Here is a 15,034-nt window from a genome sequence, read left to right on the forward strand (position 1 = left end):
TGTAACTAAATAGAATGGTTTGTACTTTTAATTGTGTAATTGTTTCGCCTCCTTGACTGGATCTTAGTAAATTAGTGGAAAAAATGTTGTTTGGTTTACGGAGCTTTATTCCAACAGATGTGGACCAAATTAACAGTTAGATATTTTGGCAACAATTTTTTTTGTATTCCTAGAAACTACTTATTTTGTTGAATATTGAAAATGCACAGGCGATAGAAATAGTTACCAGTTATCATAGTACTTAGATATATCAGTGGTTAAATACTGTAAAATAAATCATTATACATTTTTTTAAAGATGTTTGTCATCCCTGTCATGAGGAGTCGTATTAATGGCCGACCCTCCCCTGATCTTGGAGGATTATATGCATTAGCAATGTAATGATCCGCTCCTCATCCCCAAGACACTTGCCTTTGATGTGTGTCCAAAAGGTCAAAGGTCAGCCAGTCCGTTGACAGAAGATGACCTCAGTTTTAAACAGGCATGCCTATGGTCCGTTTGCCAGCGCTCACTGGTTCGTCTCAGGGGATCTTTAGCTGGATCTGTGCTTGCTGGCCTCAAACAAACATATTCTGTCATAGGGAGGAGGCTGCACCAATTTTTAACAGTGGGATTTAACAATTAGACAGTTTGATGCTTTGCTCTCATAAACACATGTCATAACACATAAAACAGAAGAGATGCCTCTAAACGACACTTGATGTGAAAATGAGGACACGAGGACACTCGTGTGTCACCTTTGTTTTGTCATTTGAGGTTTAAGGTTTGAAGGGGCTGCGCGTTGCACGTTAGCGTAGCCTGGGGCAAGTTTAGCTTTGGGTCGGACGAGGAGGAGGAGGAGGCGGGGGGAGAGTTAGGGGGAGGGGGAATGGCACCCGAGCGTCTGCTTGACAGGATCTACCTCTGTCTGAACGGACTCACCTGAGCGCTTCAGAGACGCCACTGGCGGGTGGGGGTGTCTGGGCCGACTCTCTCATGTCTTAGCCCCGGCGATATGACAAATCCTTTCCCCTTTAGTTTTCCTCCAGGAGGCACGCATCAACATGCAACCCATGTGATGCTTTCCCGCCTGCCCACCCACTGTCTCTCTGAGAAAAGTCTCCTGCCATCATCAAGGTCTCGGAGATGAACTGGAGCAAACACCACGGTCATGAATACAAATTGTGATTTTTGGGACCCGAAGCGCCATCTATTGTATTCTTATGCCATAAGAGAGGGGGGTGGAGGGGGGGGGGGGGGGTGGAGGGGGGGGGGGGGAGATTACCCAGAGTGCAGCTTACAACCACAAATGGACTCGCTTATATCTTGGTTTCTATTTTGGAATGCTGATATCGGAATTGAGGGTGTTTGATAGCAGTTGCCTGGGAAAGCAGGGGTTTTATCCTTTGGCTTTGCGGTCTTGTCTGAAACTGTCTTTAGAAACAGTTCCCAGCAAGGTACTACAGAGTGTCATGGAGATGGTGCCATTTGTCCTGGTAGGTTTTCATTGTGGCGCTCCGGCGGTTGACATGGAATACACCCAGTCCTACTGTGGTCAAGCGGTCACATAGCATTTTCCTGTGTTTGACAAGCAGATGTTATTTTGCAAACTCCCAAAGTCTCCTCCCTCATCGTTCTCATCTCTCCCATGTGTTTTAACGTGTGTCTTCACATGAGATTGTAGGATGTTTATTTGTCATGTTGTATCACACGTGTCAGTCAACAGTTTTCTATTGACTGACGCAAGTCTGACTGAATTAGTCTTTTAGTCAGTTTTTAAAGGGTTTTGAGCACATCCACAGAGCAATTTAAGGCTTTTCTAAAATGTGTTCGATTAAAAAAGGGGGTTAATTGCCTTGCCCTTTTTGAAGTCATTGTGAAATTTCTTCATAAAAGCACTTTATTTCTAAATTAGTCGATTGTTTTTCTGTGTTCCTTGGCCAGCAATCAACAAGTTCTATTGAGCATATTAGAAAAACTGTGGGGAACAAAGAGATGAGGAAAAAGAGAGGCAAAACCTTGTTGCGGCTTTGTTCTTTGTTCTCACATGTTAAGTATTCAAATATGCTTTTGATTCGCGGCCCCCTCCCCCCCGCCTTCTCTTTTTTCTAATTCCCTTTGGAAATCTTGACTTCATCTTTGGAAAACATACTGTATGCTCGCTCGCTCTCACTCCGGATATTGGATTATGGAGGCATCTACGCGCAGTTGGAGGAATGCTTGACTCTGAGATCCCCCAATTCTTTCTTCCCAAGACGACGGCTACCAGTAATATTGGGGGAATAAAACGACAAAAAAAGACAAACAATCTTGAAGGACTCCCACTGGGTCCGCGGTGGGGCCACTCTTAAGCGACTAAAGGCTACACCCTCCTTTATCCCGTGGAGAAAAGCGTCCCTGACAAGTCCCCAGCGCAGAACAATGGGGGCCGGCCCTGGGGGGAACAGGCCCATTTGCATGCAGCTGTTTGCTGTTTCCACGACCACAAAGACCAATCAAAGGAGCCTTAATGGAGGATGACAAGCGTCAACCAACGCCGGGGCTCTCTGTCTGTCCTTGCCCTAGCCACTCTGTCTCCCCTCTCCCCCCCCCCCCAAAAAAACGACCCAGTTTTTCCAGACTGATCAAACATTCCGCTACTTTCCTTCCCCTCCCGTCTAAAGTGCTCGTAGAGAGAGAGAGGAGTTTGTGGGGTCTAAGGTCATTGGGCATAGGCCTCTTTAAGGACAATACAGTCCTGGGAATGACAGCCAGGAAGAGGCTAAACATGACTGTATGTGTGTATGTCATGGTCTGGTGATCTTAACTGCTTTCAGTCGCCCAAATACCAATAGCTTTATATCAACCCCCCTAAATTGTCTTATTTTCCTTTCCCCAGGGCTTAGAAAGCCTCAGACTATGGGCACTGGTCCACTGGCAGGGTCTGTCATTGTCAGACGCAACCATCTGAGCCACAGTGCCACTTACAATTTCAAGGGTGTTGATAGAAAGCAAAATATGTATCATGGAGGGGGATTGTTGCTAGTGAATTATAGGCTGCCGCCCCAAAAAAGAAGAAGAGCGATTCTCAGAATGCAACACTTTTGTGAGGCGGTATTGGTCCCTGCTTTCCTCTCTTATAGCTCAATAGCAGGCTTACGGCGATGGTTCTTCTGGGGGAGTAATCTGAAACCCCCCCCCGCCCCCCCCCTCAGTCACTCACTGACCAGAATGCATGATAAGGCGTTGTGTCAACAAGGCCAGAAGTAAGAGGATAGCAGCCAATTATAGCAGTTGCCATGGCGATCCGACTGAGCATTCCATATAATATATTATTTACTCCTTGCTTGGATGCAGCCGTAGTGTGTGACCTAATGTTGGTCTGAAGGAGTGCTAAAGGGAGAGTATAGCCTTGTCTTTTTTACACGCAGGATGTGGTATGGATTTTTTTCTTCCCGTAGTCCTTCCCCCCCTCCTCACCGACATTATTCCGAATGGCAGCTGGTGTCCTCCTGTTGCAGTCCCCCGATTGCTGCAAGGTTTGAGGTCAAGCACTAGGCTCGAGATGAAACGCTTTTTCACACTTCCACACAAGACATTGACTCTCATCCACACAAACAACTTTTTTTTTTCTCTCCCCCCCCCCCCCAACGCAAACTAATCTAGTCCGTTTTAACTCGAAATCACTGGGATGTTCCGAAACATGGTGGCATTGTAAAGCTGGACTGTTTTACATCAGCTTGATCTCAACGAACATGTGCAGTCTCTCAACACAACACATTCTTTTGTGTGTTCTTGTGTGTTCTTTCCCACGTTGAAAAGGAAAGACATCTCTCAAAAAACTCCCTTTTCTAAAGGATTTCTCATGATATGTCCTATTACCCAAGGTAAGACAGTCATTAATGAGACTTGGGCTATCTGAAGCAAAGGGGCCGGGGTAATTTGTCCTTGTGGCTGCCCAGTACAGTCAAGATACTCTTCCCTAATTGATATACTGTTGCCCTATGACCAGAGAAATCCATACAGCGCCGGGGAAGGGGGAGGCTAGGTGAGCCAGAGGCTTAATCAATCGCTAGGCCTCTCCGTTGACAGCTGTGTGCTAGTATCAAGCCATAGTTGTCTGATGGATGGCCATTACTGGTGGTAGTGGACAGCAGAGGGAAGGAGGGTTACAGTGAGGGGGTACAGTCCAAGGGAGGTTTCTCCATTCAGAATTTTAAAAACCCCATGAAAGGCATTCTTTCTGTCTGCTTTTCTCCAGCCAGCGTGATAAACCTGTCACTCCCTACGTGAGGAAAGGCAGCCGGGCCGTTCATTAGTCTTTGTGGTGGATCTGGGCTTGCAGTCTGTGTTTTATCATTCACTATTTTAGACAGGTTTTCTGGAAGGTATGGGCAATTATGGTTGTTATTGCACTTATTGGTGGACGAAATGAACCTTACAACCAACTCCACTTGGTATGGCTGCACCATACTAGCATCACAATATATGACAAACATACACTTGCTATGCATAAAATTCTGGCTAATTTAAAAAATGTGTAACAATAAGTTGGAATGGGTTTATAATGTGTTTATAATTAGTTTATTGACAGTTTCAGAATTAGCTGGCCCGTTGAATGGCTTATTTTGGCCTGGCCTTTCAAAAAAAGGGTTTTTATTGGGCATCTTCTGTTTGTAATTGAGTTCCAATCCCCCTTCGTGATGGGTTTGAATAACCCATTGTTATGTGGAATTAGTAAGCCTTTTCCCATAGGGGATTTGTCTGGTGTCTCCTGTCCCTAGTCCACTTCAAAAATCTCTGGGTTCCACAGGTGTGGAAATCATTGTTTGTATTCATTTAGTTGCAAACACTTGTCAGTGTTTGTTTGTGTGACATTTAGAGCCGACGCAAACCGACACTGACTATTGTCTCCGTTCTCATAGAGCAAGAGGCCACGAGGCTAAATTGACAAGTAGACGTATGAGGTCGGGGGCTTTCAGGGTAGGGCTTTCGAGCCCGACTCACTTCACCTCGGAGCAGTTCAAACAATGCTAATTGCGTCAGGCCGCGCGGCTGTCAAAAAGTGCATGGGTAATTAGTGCAAAGCGGGTGCAAAGCGAAGAGCGGGGTTGGTTAGCGTTAGCGTTAGTACATGACAATGCTCGGGAGCCGATGGGAGCAGGGAAAAGGTAACAGGCTGAAAAAGGGCTAATTAGAGAAGTGCAGAAGCACAGAAAAACACAAATGGCAGCTGCCCCCCTAGGGACGCCGCACACAGTTGCTACGAAAAACAGTGATTATTGACAGTTCACGCAGTGCTCTGCCTCACACTTCTTTAACTAAGGCCATTTGCATTTTGTTGCCCTTGGACTTAATCATTGTCTCGTCAAAGCAAAGGTAGCATGCCTGGCACCTTAAGTGTGCGCTTGTATATTTGAATCCCATCATTTACTTTCTTACTTTCTTTGTTCTCCTTCTTTTTTCCATTCCAACCTTCTTTTATTCTCTCTTTCTTGATTTCTTTCTCTCTGTCTGCCGTGTCTGCTTTCTATCTGTTCCTTCTTTCTCTGTCCTCAAATTTGTTTTCTTGCTCCCTCTTACTATCTCTTTATCTGTTATTGCAAGTATTTATGGCATGACATTTTATTGCCGAAGTACCTTTTCAATAGAATTTGGTGAGGTGGAACAAAATTGAGCGAAATAGTTAATTCTCCCCAAAGCACAGCTATTTGGCTCCACTCGCATCTGCCGAGCTCCGTGTATAGATTTTTCCTCCTGTGCAGGACTCCAGACAGTCCCCTCTTCGATCGTCGACACTGTAAAATGGATTAAATTACAGTCTTTGCTGCTGAGATTCTGGCTTTTCCCCCCCCTTCTTGCTTTCCTGATAGAAAAACAGAGCAAGTAAACCAAAAAAAAGCAAATAAATCTACAGTAAACATGTTGCCCCCCCCCCCCACAAATGACGTAGTGCCGCCCTCATTGTGTGAATTGATGACAATCAGTCAGTCAGTGTTATTTCGAAATTACAGTTGCTTACTGTAGCCCCTCCATGGGCCAATCAATCTAATTTTGTATATGCCTGATCTCTATGGAATTATAATTCACCCAAGTTGGGTTAAAATGGCCCCAGTGGTGGTGTCTGAGTTATTGTGTGTGACCTACGAACATACAAATACACCAACAGACAGAGACAGATTCACAGTTCCCTCCATGATTTCATCGTGGAGGACAACTTTTACCCATTGTAAAGCCAACCCTTCACAGTCAAGCGGTGTTTACCTTTGTTGCCGCAGGAGGAAGTAGTGTGGAAGATTATGTCGTTCACTGTAGTCTGCGTTAAGGCGCCCTTTTATTTGCTCGGCTGGTTGTTATAAGGTTACCTCAGGTCTCCCATGACTTGAGATTTGATCTGTGCCAACACCATAGACAAAATGGAGAAATGTAATTGTATTGTCTTCTCCCTCTTCCTTTTTGTATGTTTTGACTCTCCTTTTTTAACCTGAACGAGTGGTCGGTCTGCTGCTGTTCCCTATTTAAACCCATTCCTTTGGATTCTCTGCCCTCTGTACCTCCTAAGATATCCAATGACTTAATGTGATTTTGTACTTTTCACCCTTTGATGAGGTAAGGCTTTTGGCCCGTGACTGCAGTTTTGCACAGAATTGTAATAAAACTCTCTCTCTCTCTGTCTTTTTTCTCTCGCTCAGGATTTAGCCGGGCAGCGTTGCCGTTTGGCCTGGTCAGAAGAGAGCTCTCATGCGAGGGCTACTCCATTGATCTACGCTGCCCGGGGGCGGATGTCATCATGATCGAGACGGCCAACTACGGCCGAACGGACGACAAGATCTGTGACGCCGACCCCTTCCAGATGGAAAACGTCAACTGCTACCTCCCGGACGCCTACAAGATCATATCACAAAGGTACAAGTGTAGAGAGATCTCATTTCATCAACATAACTGGGAGTTTGAGATGTGTGGTGTGTGACTCTGGTTAATGCGTTCATTATATATTTTTTAGAATGCACTTATAATGCGCTTTGCGATTGTTCAAATACAGTTTATTATTATTATTATTTTTTTTTTTCTTATTATTAATGCTGAGTTTATTTCTTGTGTGTTTCTACATACACAGAACCTGCGTATGAAAACAGGTTTAGGTTTGGTTACTTAGCAGACAAGAGGTTGTTACCTTTTTCGGAAAAAAAACACACCTCCAAGGCTTCAAATGCATTTTTTTTTACTTTCAGTAACCGGATGTCTTCGGGGTATTGTGAATTTAATTTCTGAGAGCTAGGCTCTCTTGGTAAAATAAACTGACAGGAGGATTATAGCAATCCTAGACCAGACACTATAGTTTATTTTGCAGCTGCGGAGTCAGCCCAGCTCAAAGAGACTCAAGTCACATGAACTGCCATGTTAATCCTCTGTTTGGTACTTTGGCTGTCTTTGTTCAAACACTCATTCTGCATTGAAATGGCACAGCCTCATGCCCTGAGCAATGACCCCTTATAATTCCATTCATATTAGTGACACTCTCCCAGGACGTTCTGCTACTGTACTGGAGCCAATCTGCACGGATCGCTGTGTATTTAAAGGACCCACGACCTCTACCCAAATACAGACTTGTCCTGACCTGCCTTAACCCAAGAGTGACTTCATTGTCATCGTCACCACCATCATCATCATCATCATCATCATCGTCACCACCACCACCATTATCATGACCAATTTTCATTACCACCATCATCATCATCACCTTCATCGCCGTCTTCATCATCTAATGTCATCCTCAGCAGCGTCGCAGTCTCATCCACAGGAATGTGAATGACACTGCAAAGCTGCAGAGGATAATAAAGATAATGAAGATGGTGATGAAGATCACAGTGATGATGATGATGATGATGTATTCCCACGAGCGGTTCCACTGGAGAATAGCTAATCAAGACTTCCCCCTATTACCCTGTCACGCTACATTTACAGAACCGTCTCAGCGTGCGAACAGCCAACAAACAGAGACAAGGGACGCTCTCCGCCTCCTCTCCGGGTTTGTCCGCGAGGGTTTCGGTCAAAAAAGTGCTGGCGCAGACGTGTTGACAGTCTCTCTCTCCCAGACAGTCACATCAAACACACACTGAACCGCACTTCTGACTAATCTGCAACGAAGACTGGGAAGGGACTGGAGGTGTGAGGAGAGGAGAGAGAGCCCAGAGCCTGCAACAACCCTAGCTAGCTTGTGCTATTATTCTAATGCACAAGATCAGAGGAAATGGATGCTGACAATAATTAGCATCGGTGCAATAACCTGAGGTGTTTCAACAGTCTCCGGCTTTAGTGAAGCCTGATGAGCTGAAACAATGGGGACAAATGTGTTGCATAAGAAGAGACCCGATGGGTCTAGGGGTAGGATTTGTGACCATTATTGCCGATATCAGAGGGATACTACAACAATGAAGAGGGAGCATCAACAGTTGGTCATCATAAACACTATTAAGTAACGTTGTCACGATATCAACAAGACAGGCAAAGTCTGTGTTCAAGTGAGAGTTCATGAATATAACATATACACATATACACATATACATATGAGTCATCTCATTTAATGAGCTTAATTCAATGACTTCTAGTGTCATTGGGGTGTCATTGGAGGAAGACATGAGACGCTAGCTGATAAATTGCTCTGATTTGGAATGGGAAGTTCTGGAGGGCTTTTTCCCAGCCTTCCCCCAGTGCTATCTCTCTCCCCTCAGACTACGGCAGGGTAATCGCCCAAGGCATGGGATAATGAAATTGTTCTTAATTAATAATTTCAGACCGAGGACTGAGTGTAGCCTGCCAGAGGAACCATCCACTGCAATGCCTCGCAGACAACCTCATATTATTTGATCATGTGACTGACGGTGGTGAGGATGATGATGATGATGATGGTGATGATGATTTATTGGCTGCTGTTGTAGTTGATGCAAGAGACAGGCAACTTGAGATGAGATTGTGGGGAAAGATAACATTTATTAGGTAAAACTAATTAGTAGTTACTAGGTGTGCAACGGTTCTCGGTTTTATATTGAACCGTACGGTTCGCCATCCATCCGCCATTTTTGTTTATATATGTTTAGATTTATTATATTATACTTTATATTATAATATACCAGTCATATTCTGGAATGTGTCTGAATGTTAAAGCTGAAAGTCTGAAAGTAAAAGCGAAATGAATTAAAGTAACAGTTTATTATATATATATATATATATATATATATATATAGTAGCATTTTCTTCTCCTTACGCACAAAACACTTTGCGTTGTATTTACCTACGTTTAAGCAGGCTGTAAGTGACAGGAAGTGACTAGTTCATGAATGTTTTGCATTTTACACATGTACGCACTGTAGTTGCTTTGCACATTATGCTTAAATGTCATGTTACATTTCTAGTTTCATTATGGTAGGTCTGATAACATGTATATATGTTTGATAACAACAGAATTTGTCACATTACTAGTTGTCCTGGGAAAAGACATTATGCCTTTAGCAGTGATTCTGGTAGCCTTGAATGTGACTGTCTCAAATATTTTTTTTACTTTTTTTCTCTCTCTCACACACACACACACACACACACACACACACACACACAGTAGTAGTAATAAAAATAAAAATAAAGTTTTAAACCAAGATTGCCACAATACAACTTTGTGGCCAAGGTCAACTCCATTCGCAAAGGCTGTTAACTCCATTACCAACAGGTGAACCTACTGTACATGGGTTTTATATTTATAGAAATCTCGGGTTCTGGTGATCCACAGGGTCGGCCAATTACACACCGCAGCCACCTGTTGTGTACGTTTAACGGTTTGTTCTTGAACCTTTTCTTCTCTCATTATTTACTCCTGAACGGTCTTTAGCTCTTAACTGGATTCACACATTCTGTGTGTCTGTCATCTTGGGGACACGTACCATTAATTTGCCCCTAACACCTGCATAGTGTGTCCATGACCTACTCATTCAGATGTTGTCTGTAAAGCCAGGATCAGACTTGATGAGGCTGGTTTACAGAACGCAGTGTGTCTTAACTGATGGGTGTTAAATCAGGTTTTATGGACATGACAAAGGGTGCCCCACTAGGATCAATTCTTGGTCCGGTTCTTTTTACTATTTACATTAACACTATTGGATTATTTGTAAATAATTGTAACCTGTATTTATATGCCAATGACACTTGTATATGCTATTGCCCCCATGATTGACCATGCTCTTTCTGAGCTAGAATCTGCATTCACTGTCCTACAGAATGCATTTGTTGAGCTGAAATTGAAACATATATACTTTGGGTGGTGCCCCCATTGAGTGTCTCCCCGTGTATAAATACCTGGGCATTTGGTTTGACAAAGACTTGCAGTAATCTACAGTACCATTTCAGTTTCCTCAGGTCGCCACCACATTGGGTAAATCTGCAGGTTTTTGTTCTGGTCACCTCACTGCTGCAACAATCTTTAAGTCTTTTAGTTCTGGTCACCTCACTGCTGCAACAATCTTTAAGTCTTTTAGTTCTGGTCACCTCACTGCTGCAACAATCCACGAAAAACAACAGTTGATTGTTCTGTTGCTGTATTGTTGATCAAGGACCTCTTTGTTGAAGGATGTGATTGTTTTTCTTCATATCTTGTCTTTTTATATGATCTATTGATTTATGTTTTCAACTGTGTCGCATTTTGTTTGTGTTGTTTTGTAATTGTAGAGATATTGTGGACAGGGTGCACCTGCAAAACAGGCCTAGGTGTATTTCCCCCTGTATAAATAAAGGTTAAATAGTAACATTGTAATTACTGTAGTAACAACATTGTATTAACATGCTGTTACTGTACATAGTCGTGAGGTCATCATGTAGTATGGAGTAGAGCAGTTTGTGAACAACATGTATTTGGGCAACATACGGTAATGTAAAGTGTGACCTAATTTTCTCTCTATTAATCTACACGGCTGTCTTATTCCTATACGCCTTCTTCCATCAACCAACAAGCCATGTTTCAGCCACTGTATATTAAATCAAGGCTTTGTTTGGGTGAATAAGATTGTCATTGCCTTCATCATCGCAATGCTATACATGTTTCATGATTTGTTTGGATGTTGGAATGAACTGTAGATTATTGATGGGAGTTTTACCCTAACTCCAGTTTTGGGATGATAGCCCAGTTTTGACCAAATCTCTGGTCTGTCTTTTTCAGGTGCAACAACCGTACCCAGTGTGTGGTTGTGACTGGCTCCGATGTCTTCCCTGACCCCTGTCCTGGCACTTATAAGTACTTAGAGGTCCAGTATGAGTGTGTTCCCTATAGTAAGTATTCTACGTATATGTGTTATAAAATGTTATGTATGTGTTATTAGGTATTTGGATGTGTTATTATGCTTTTCAGTTCTGTATCTGAAAATGTAGCTTTTGCTATGATGCCGACTTTTTAATAACTTGTTGCTACTTGTTGCTATCCAGCAAAGATTTGTCTGTGAAATAATCCCTCTTTTTTCCTCTTTTTCATTTCCCGAATAACTTTTCTTCCTCTCTTGATCCTTTTAGTTCTCACTCCTTAAACTCTATTTGTCTTTCTCTTTTTCCCCACAACTTTCTCGCTCGCTGGTCTCCTTCCTACACGGCTGCGAGGGAAGCTCAATGCGAGGCTGTTCATCAGTCATTGTTCACTTGCTATATTTGTATGTTTTGGCTCATTAAGAGAATTGTGCCTGTAACATTAGCACCGAGTTATGTTCTGTGTGTGGGCGAAAGACTTCGGAATTGAGTTTTGATTTGTGTCTATAAAGTCTGTGTAAATACCACCCCCCCGTGGGTACTGCCAAAAATAATAAAAAGTCATGTTGTTTTTCTTAGAACGTTATCTGATTGAAACTGCGATGGTCACTTCAGAAACAGTTCAATGTTTTCTCCATATCAATCAATGTTGCTTGTAACTGTGGCCTATTTATTGTAATTATAAAGTCTAGTGACTAAAACGGAATGTCTACATGGCACTTTGGTGAGGGAAAGCATGAGATTCTTCCATTTTTCTCAAGTGCATGAAATACACGAGTTGGTCTCCGGTTCTAATCTCTCTGTTTTTGTACCACAGGACCTGAGGCTCTCTCTAATTCTCTTTTTCCTTCATTTCCTACTCAAACAGGCCGGCATCCATTTCTTCCTTTCTTTCTTTCTTTCTTTCTTTCTATCCATATCCTCTAACGCACTCTGCTACTCACCTGTACCTGGTAGTTGACTCGTGATAAATGATAATCTTTCTCTTTCCCTTTTGCACTCTTCTTTGCTTTCTTTTTCCAATGCCTAAAATAGAAGTGGAGCAAAAAGGTAAATGAGTGGTCCGGTCCGTACCCCCCACCCTCTCAAGACCCTTGTTCTGTGGTGTTGAATACAGCCCCCCCACCCCCCCTTGTCTCCTCCCTCCAGTCAAATACCAAAACTCATAGGGTGTTGCTTGCAACACTAGGAGTCCAAGATCATTCTAAAAACAGATTGTGAAAGGTCTCCAAATATGTTTCTGTTCAGACAGGAATGTACAACTTATTATAACAGCGATACCCCAACCGATCCGCTGATTACACTAGGGAGAATGCCCCCTGTTACCTCTGTGGTATGCATAGCACGTGAAGGTTACATGGTAGTGATGGGTGAGTGAGGTTGGTAAAGACTATTACAAACAACCCCAACAACAAATAAGTATGTCTCTTGTCATCTAGAATCTTCCTAATTCTTTTAAAACATTTGAAGTGATACCGTTGCTGTGGCCTCCCTCACCCATCAATCGTTACTCTGTCTTTTGATGACCAAAGTAGAGTAAGGCCTCTACCGCCTCTCTCCTGTCTACGTCCAAAACCCCCACCCTCATTCTACCCCAGCTTCGCCGCACCTCCATCCACAATCTGTTGTTTGGTTTCTCCACGAGAAGTCCTCTCCCGTTATCATTTTGTTTTTTACGGACATATGAGTGTGCATGTGCAATCAGCCGTTTGTGGTACGGATGCCTATCTACAAGCGTAAGACAGTTTTCGAAACACACACTCGTTAGGGCACAATACTTTCTCAATCCTACCTCACCCATCTCCCATGTCTTGCATTTACAGGATCTTTCTCCTTTTCGATAACTCTTCGGGGTCGAGTTTCCTTTGTCCCACACAGTTAACGTGTACGGCAGACTCTTAAGAAGCACATCCACACTCATCGTCCTACTCGGTCCACCTTGTCTTCAGCTTTTAATTTATTTCCCCTTTATTCACAAGCACAAAGGAATAGTTGATACTCAACATAAATCACACTGTCACTTTGTCCCAGATTGTTTATTCCACTCTATTCGGACTGCAGCGAAAAACACATTGATGAAATGTGAAATACTATTACTATTATTATTATTTCTGACCTTAACTTAAACATATCATTTGTTTCACTCTTTCTCCTGTCACATAGTTTTCATATGTCCGGGGACTCTGAAAGAGTTGGGAGAGCCCACCTTTGTGTTTGAAGCGGAGCAACAGGCAGGGGCGTGGTGCAAAGACCCCCTTCAGGCGGGTGAGAAGGTCTTCTTCATGCCCTGGACCCCCTACCGCACAGACACACTCATCGAGTACTCCTCGCTGGAGGACTTCAAGAACGGCCGGCAAACGACCACCTACAAGCTCCCGCACCGCGTGGACGGCACGGGCTTCGTGGCCTACGACGGCGCCATCTTCTTCAACAAGGAGCGCACGCGCAACATTGTCAAGTTCGACCTGCGCACGCGCATCAAGAGCGGCGAGGCCATCGTGGCCAACGCCAACTACCACGACACCTCGCCGTACCGCTGGGGCGGCAAGACGGACATCGACCTGGCGGTGGACGAGAGAGGACTGTGGGTAATCTACGCCACCGAGCAGAACAACGGACGCATCGTGGTGAGCCAGCTCAACCCGTACACGCTGCGCTTCGAGGCCACCTGGGAGACGGCCTACGACAAGCGCTCGGCGTCCAACGCCTTCATGGTGTGCGGCGTGCTGCACGTGGTGCGCTCCACCTACGAGGAGAACGAGAGCGAGGCCAGCAAGAGCCACATCGACTACGTCTACAACACCAAGCTCAGCCAGGGCGAGCACAGCGACATCCTCTTCCCCAATCAGTACCAGTATGTGGCCGCTGTGGATTACAACCCCAGGGATAACCAGCTGTATGTGTGGAATAACTTTTACATCCTCCGGTACGACCTCGAGTTTGGGCCTCCGGATCCCGCTGAAGGTAAGCTTCTGTCTTGTTTTGTGTTGTGTTGTGTTGTGTTGGTTGGTGTACCTTGATAATGTCCTAGTGTGTGGTTGTGGTGTATCCGGAAGTCACAGATGGCTGGTTTTTAATCTGATGTGCAATTCAGGTGTGATTCGGAGAGGAGAGTGTTTGTTAGTCTCGGGCAAGGGGCTCATTTGCAAACAGGACTGACAGATTCACCTTGAAACGAGGTATGACTCCCATTGTGTTTGCTGCTGGCACAAGGCTTCTCTGGAAAGCCCTGTTTCTTTATTACCATAAGGCAAGCTCAAACACTCACTCTACTTGAACCATATCAAATTCTCTAATCTCAGGCCTTATCCCATGATGAACATTGCCCTTGTGAACTTCCTTTTAATGCTTGGAATAGGAATCTGCAATATTGCATGACATAATGTTAATCCCCCCCCTCGCCCCCCCCTCCCCCCCCCTCGTCTTCTCCTTTGCCTTCGGATTCGGACATCTGTTGCCATGGCTACCCCAACAACTGTTCAGAGGCCATCATTTGCAATAGATTGGGGAGGATGTGTGTGAGCGGGGGTTGGCAGGGGGGCAATCTCCATGATATCGTTCTGGTGTTAAAAACCCATGTCAAAGTCCTATGTGCTGGGTGGGGGTACAGTGAATCATGGTGGTTGACAGGGTTAGCAGAACGACTGCACGGTGAAAAAGAGAGATCAATTACCGCCGAAGCGTTCTGTCAGACGGGGATACGGGGAGGTTTAAATTAATCTGTGAAGTGTTGAGGGGAGACAGACGTGTCATCAGACAGAGGCCCTTACATCACGATCATAATAGGCGTAATTACCTG

At 44.2% G+C, this 15,034-nt stretch overlaps 1 protein-coding gene across 1 annotated transcript in view; it reads left to right on the forward strand.

Annotated features, from left to right (window-relative positions):
* The window catches only part of adgrl2b.1 (adhesion G protein-coupled receptor L2b, tandem duplicate 1), a gene marked incomplete at both ends in the record, with an annotated part of 64,643 nt that overhangs the window by 8,364 nt on the left and 41,245 nt on the right, over positions 1 to 15,034 (forward strand). The window contains 4 exons of the mRNA XM_080546265.1: positions 6,651 to 6,864; positions 11,159 to 11,268; positions 12,271 to 12,285; positions 13,399 to 14,199. Of these exons, the coding sequence (XP_080402391.1) occupies positions 6,651 to 6,864; positions 11,159 to 11,268; positions 12,271 to 12,285; positions 13,399 to 14,199 (1,140 nt within the window). The remainder of the gene's footprint in view (positions 1 to 6,650; positions 6,865 to 11,158; positions 11,269 to 12,270; positions 12,286 to 13,398; positions 14,200 to 15,034) is intronic.

This window comes from Nansenia antarctica (assembly GCF_963989245.1).
Source record: "Nansenia antarctica genome assembly, chromosome: 16".
Classification (NCBI taxonomy): Eukaryota; Metazoa; Chordata; class Actinopteri; order Argentiniformes; family Microstomatidae; genus Nansenia; species Nansenia antarctica.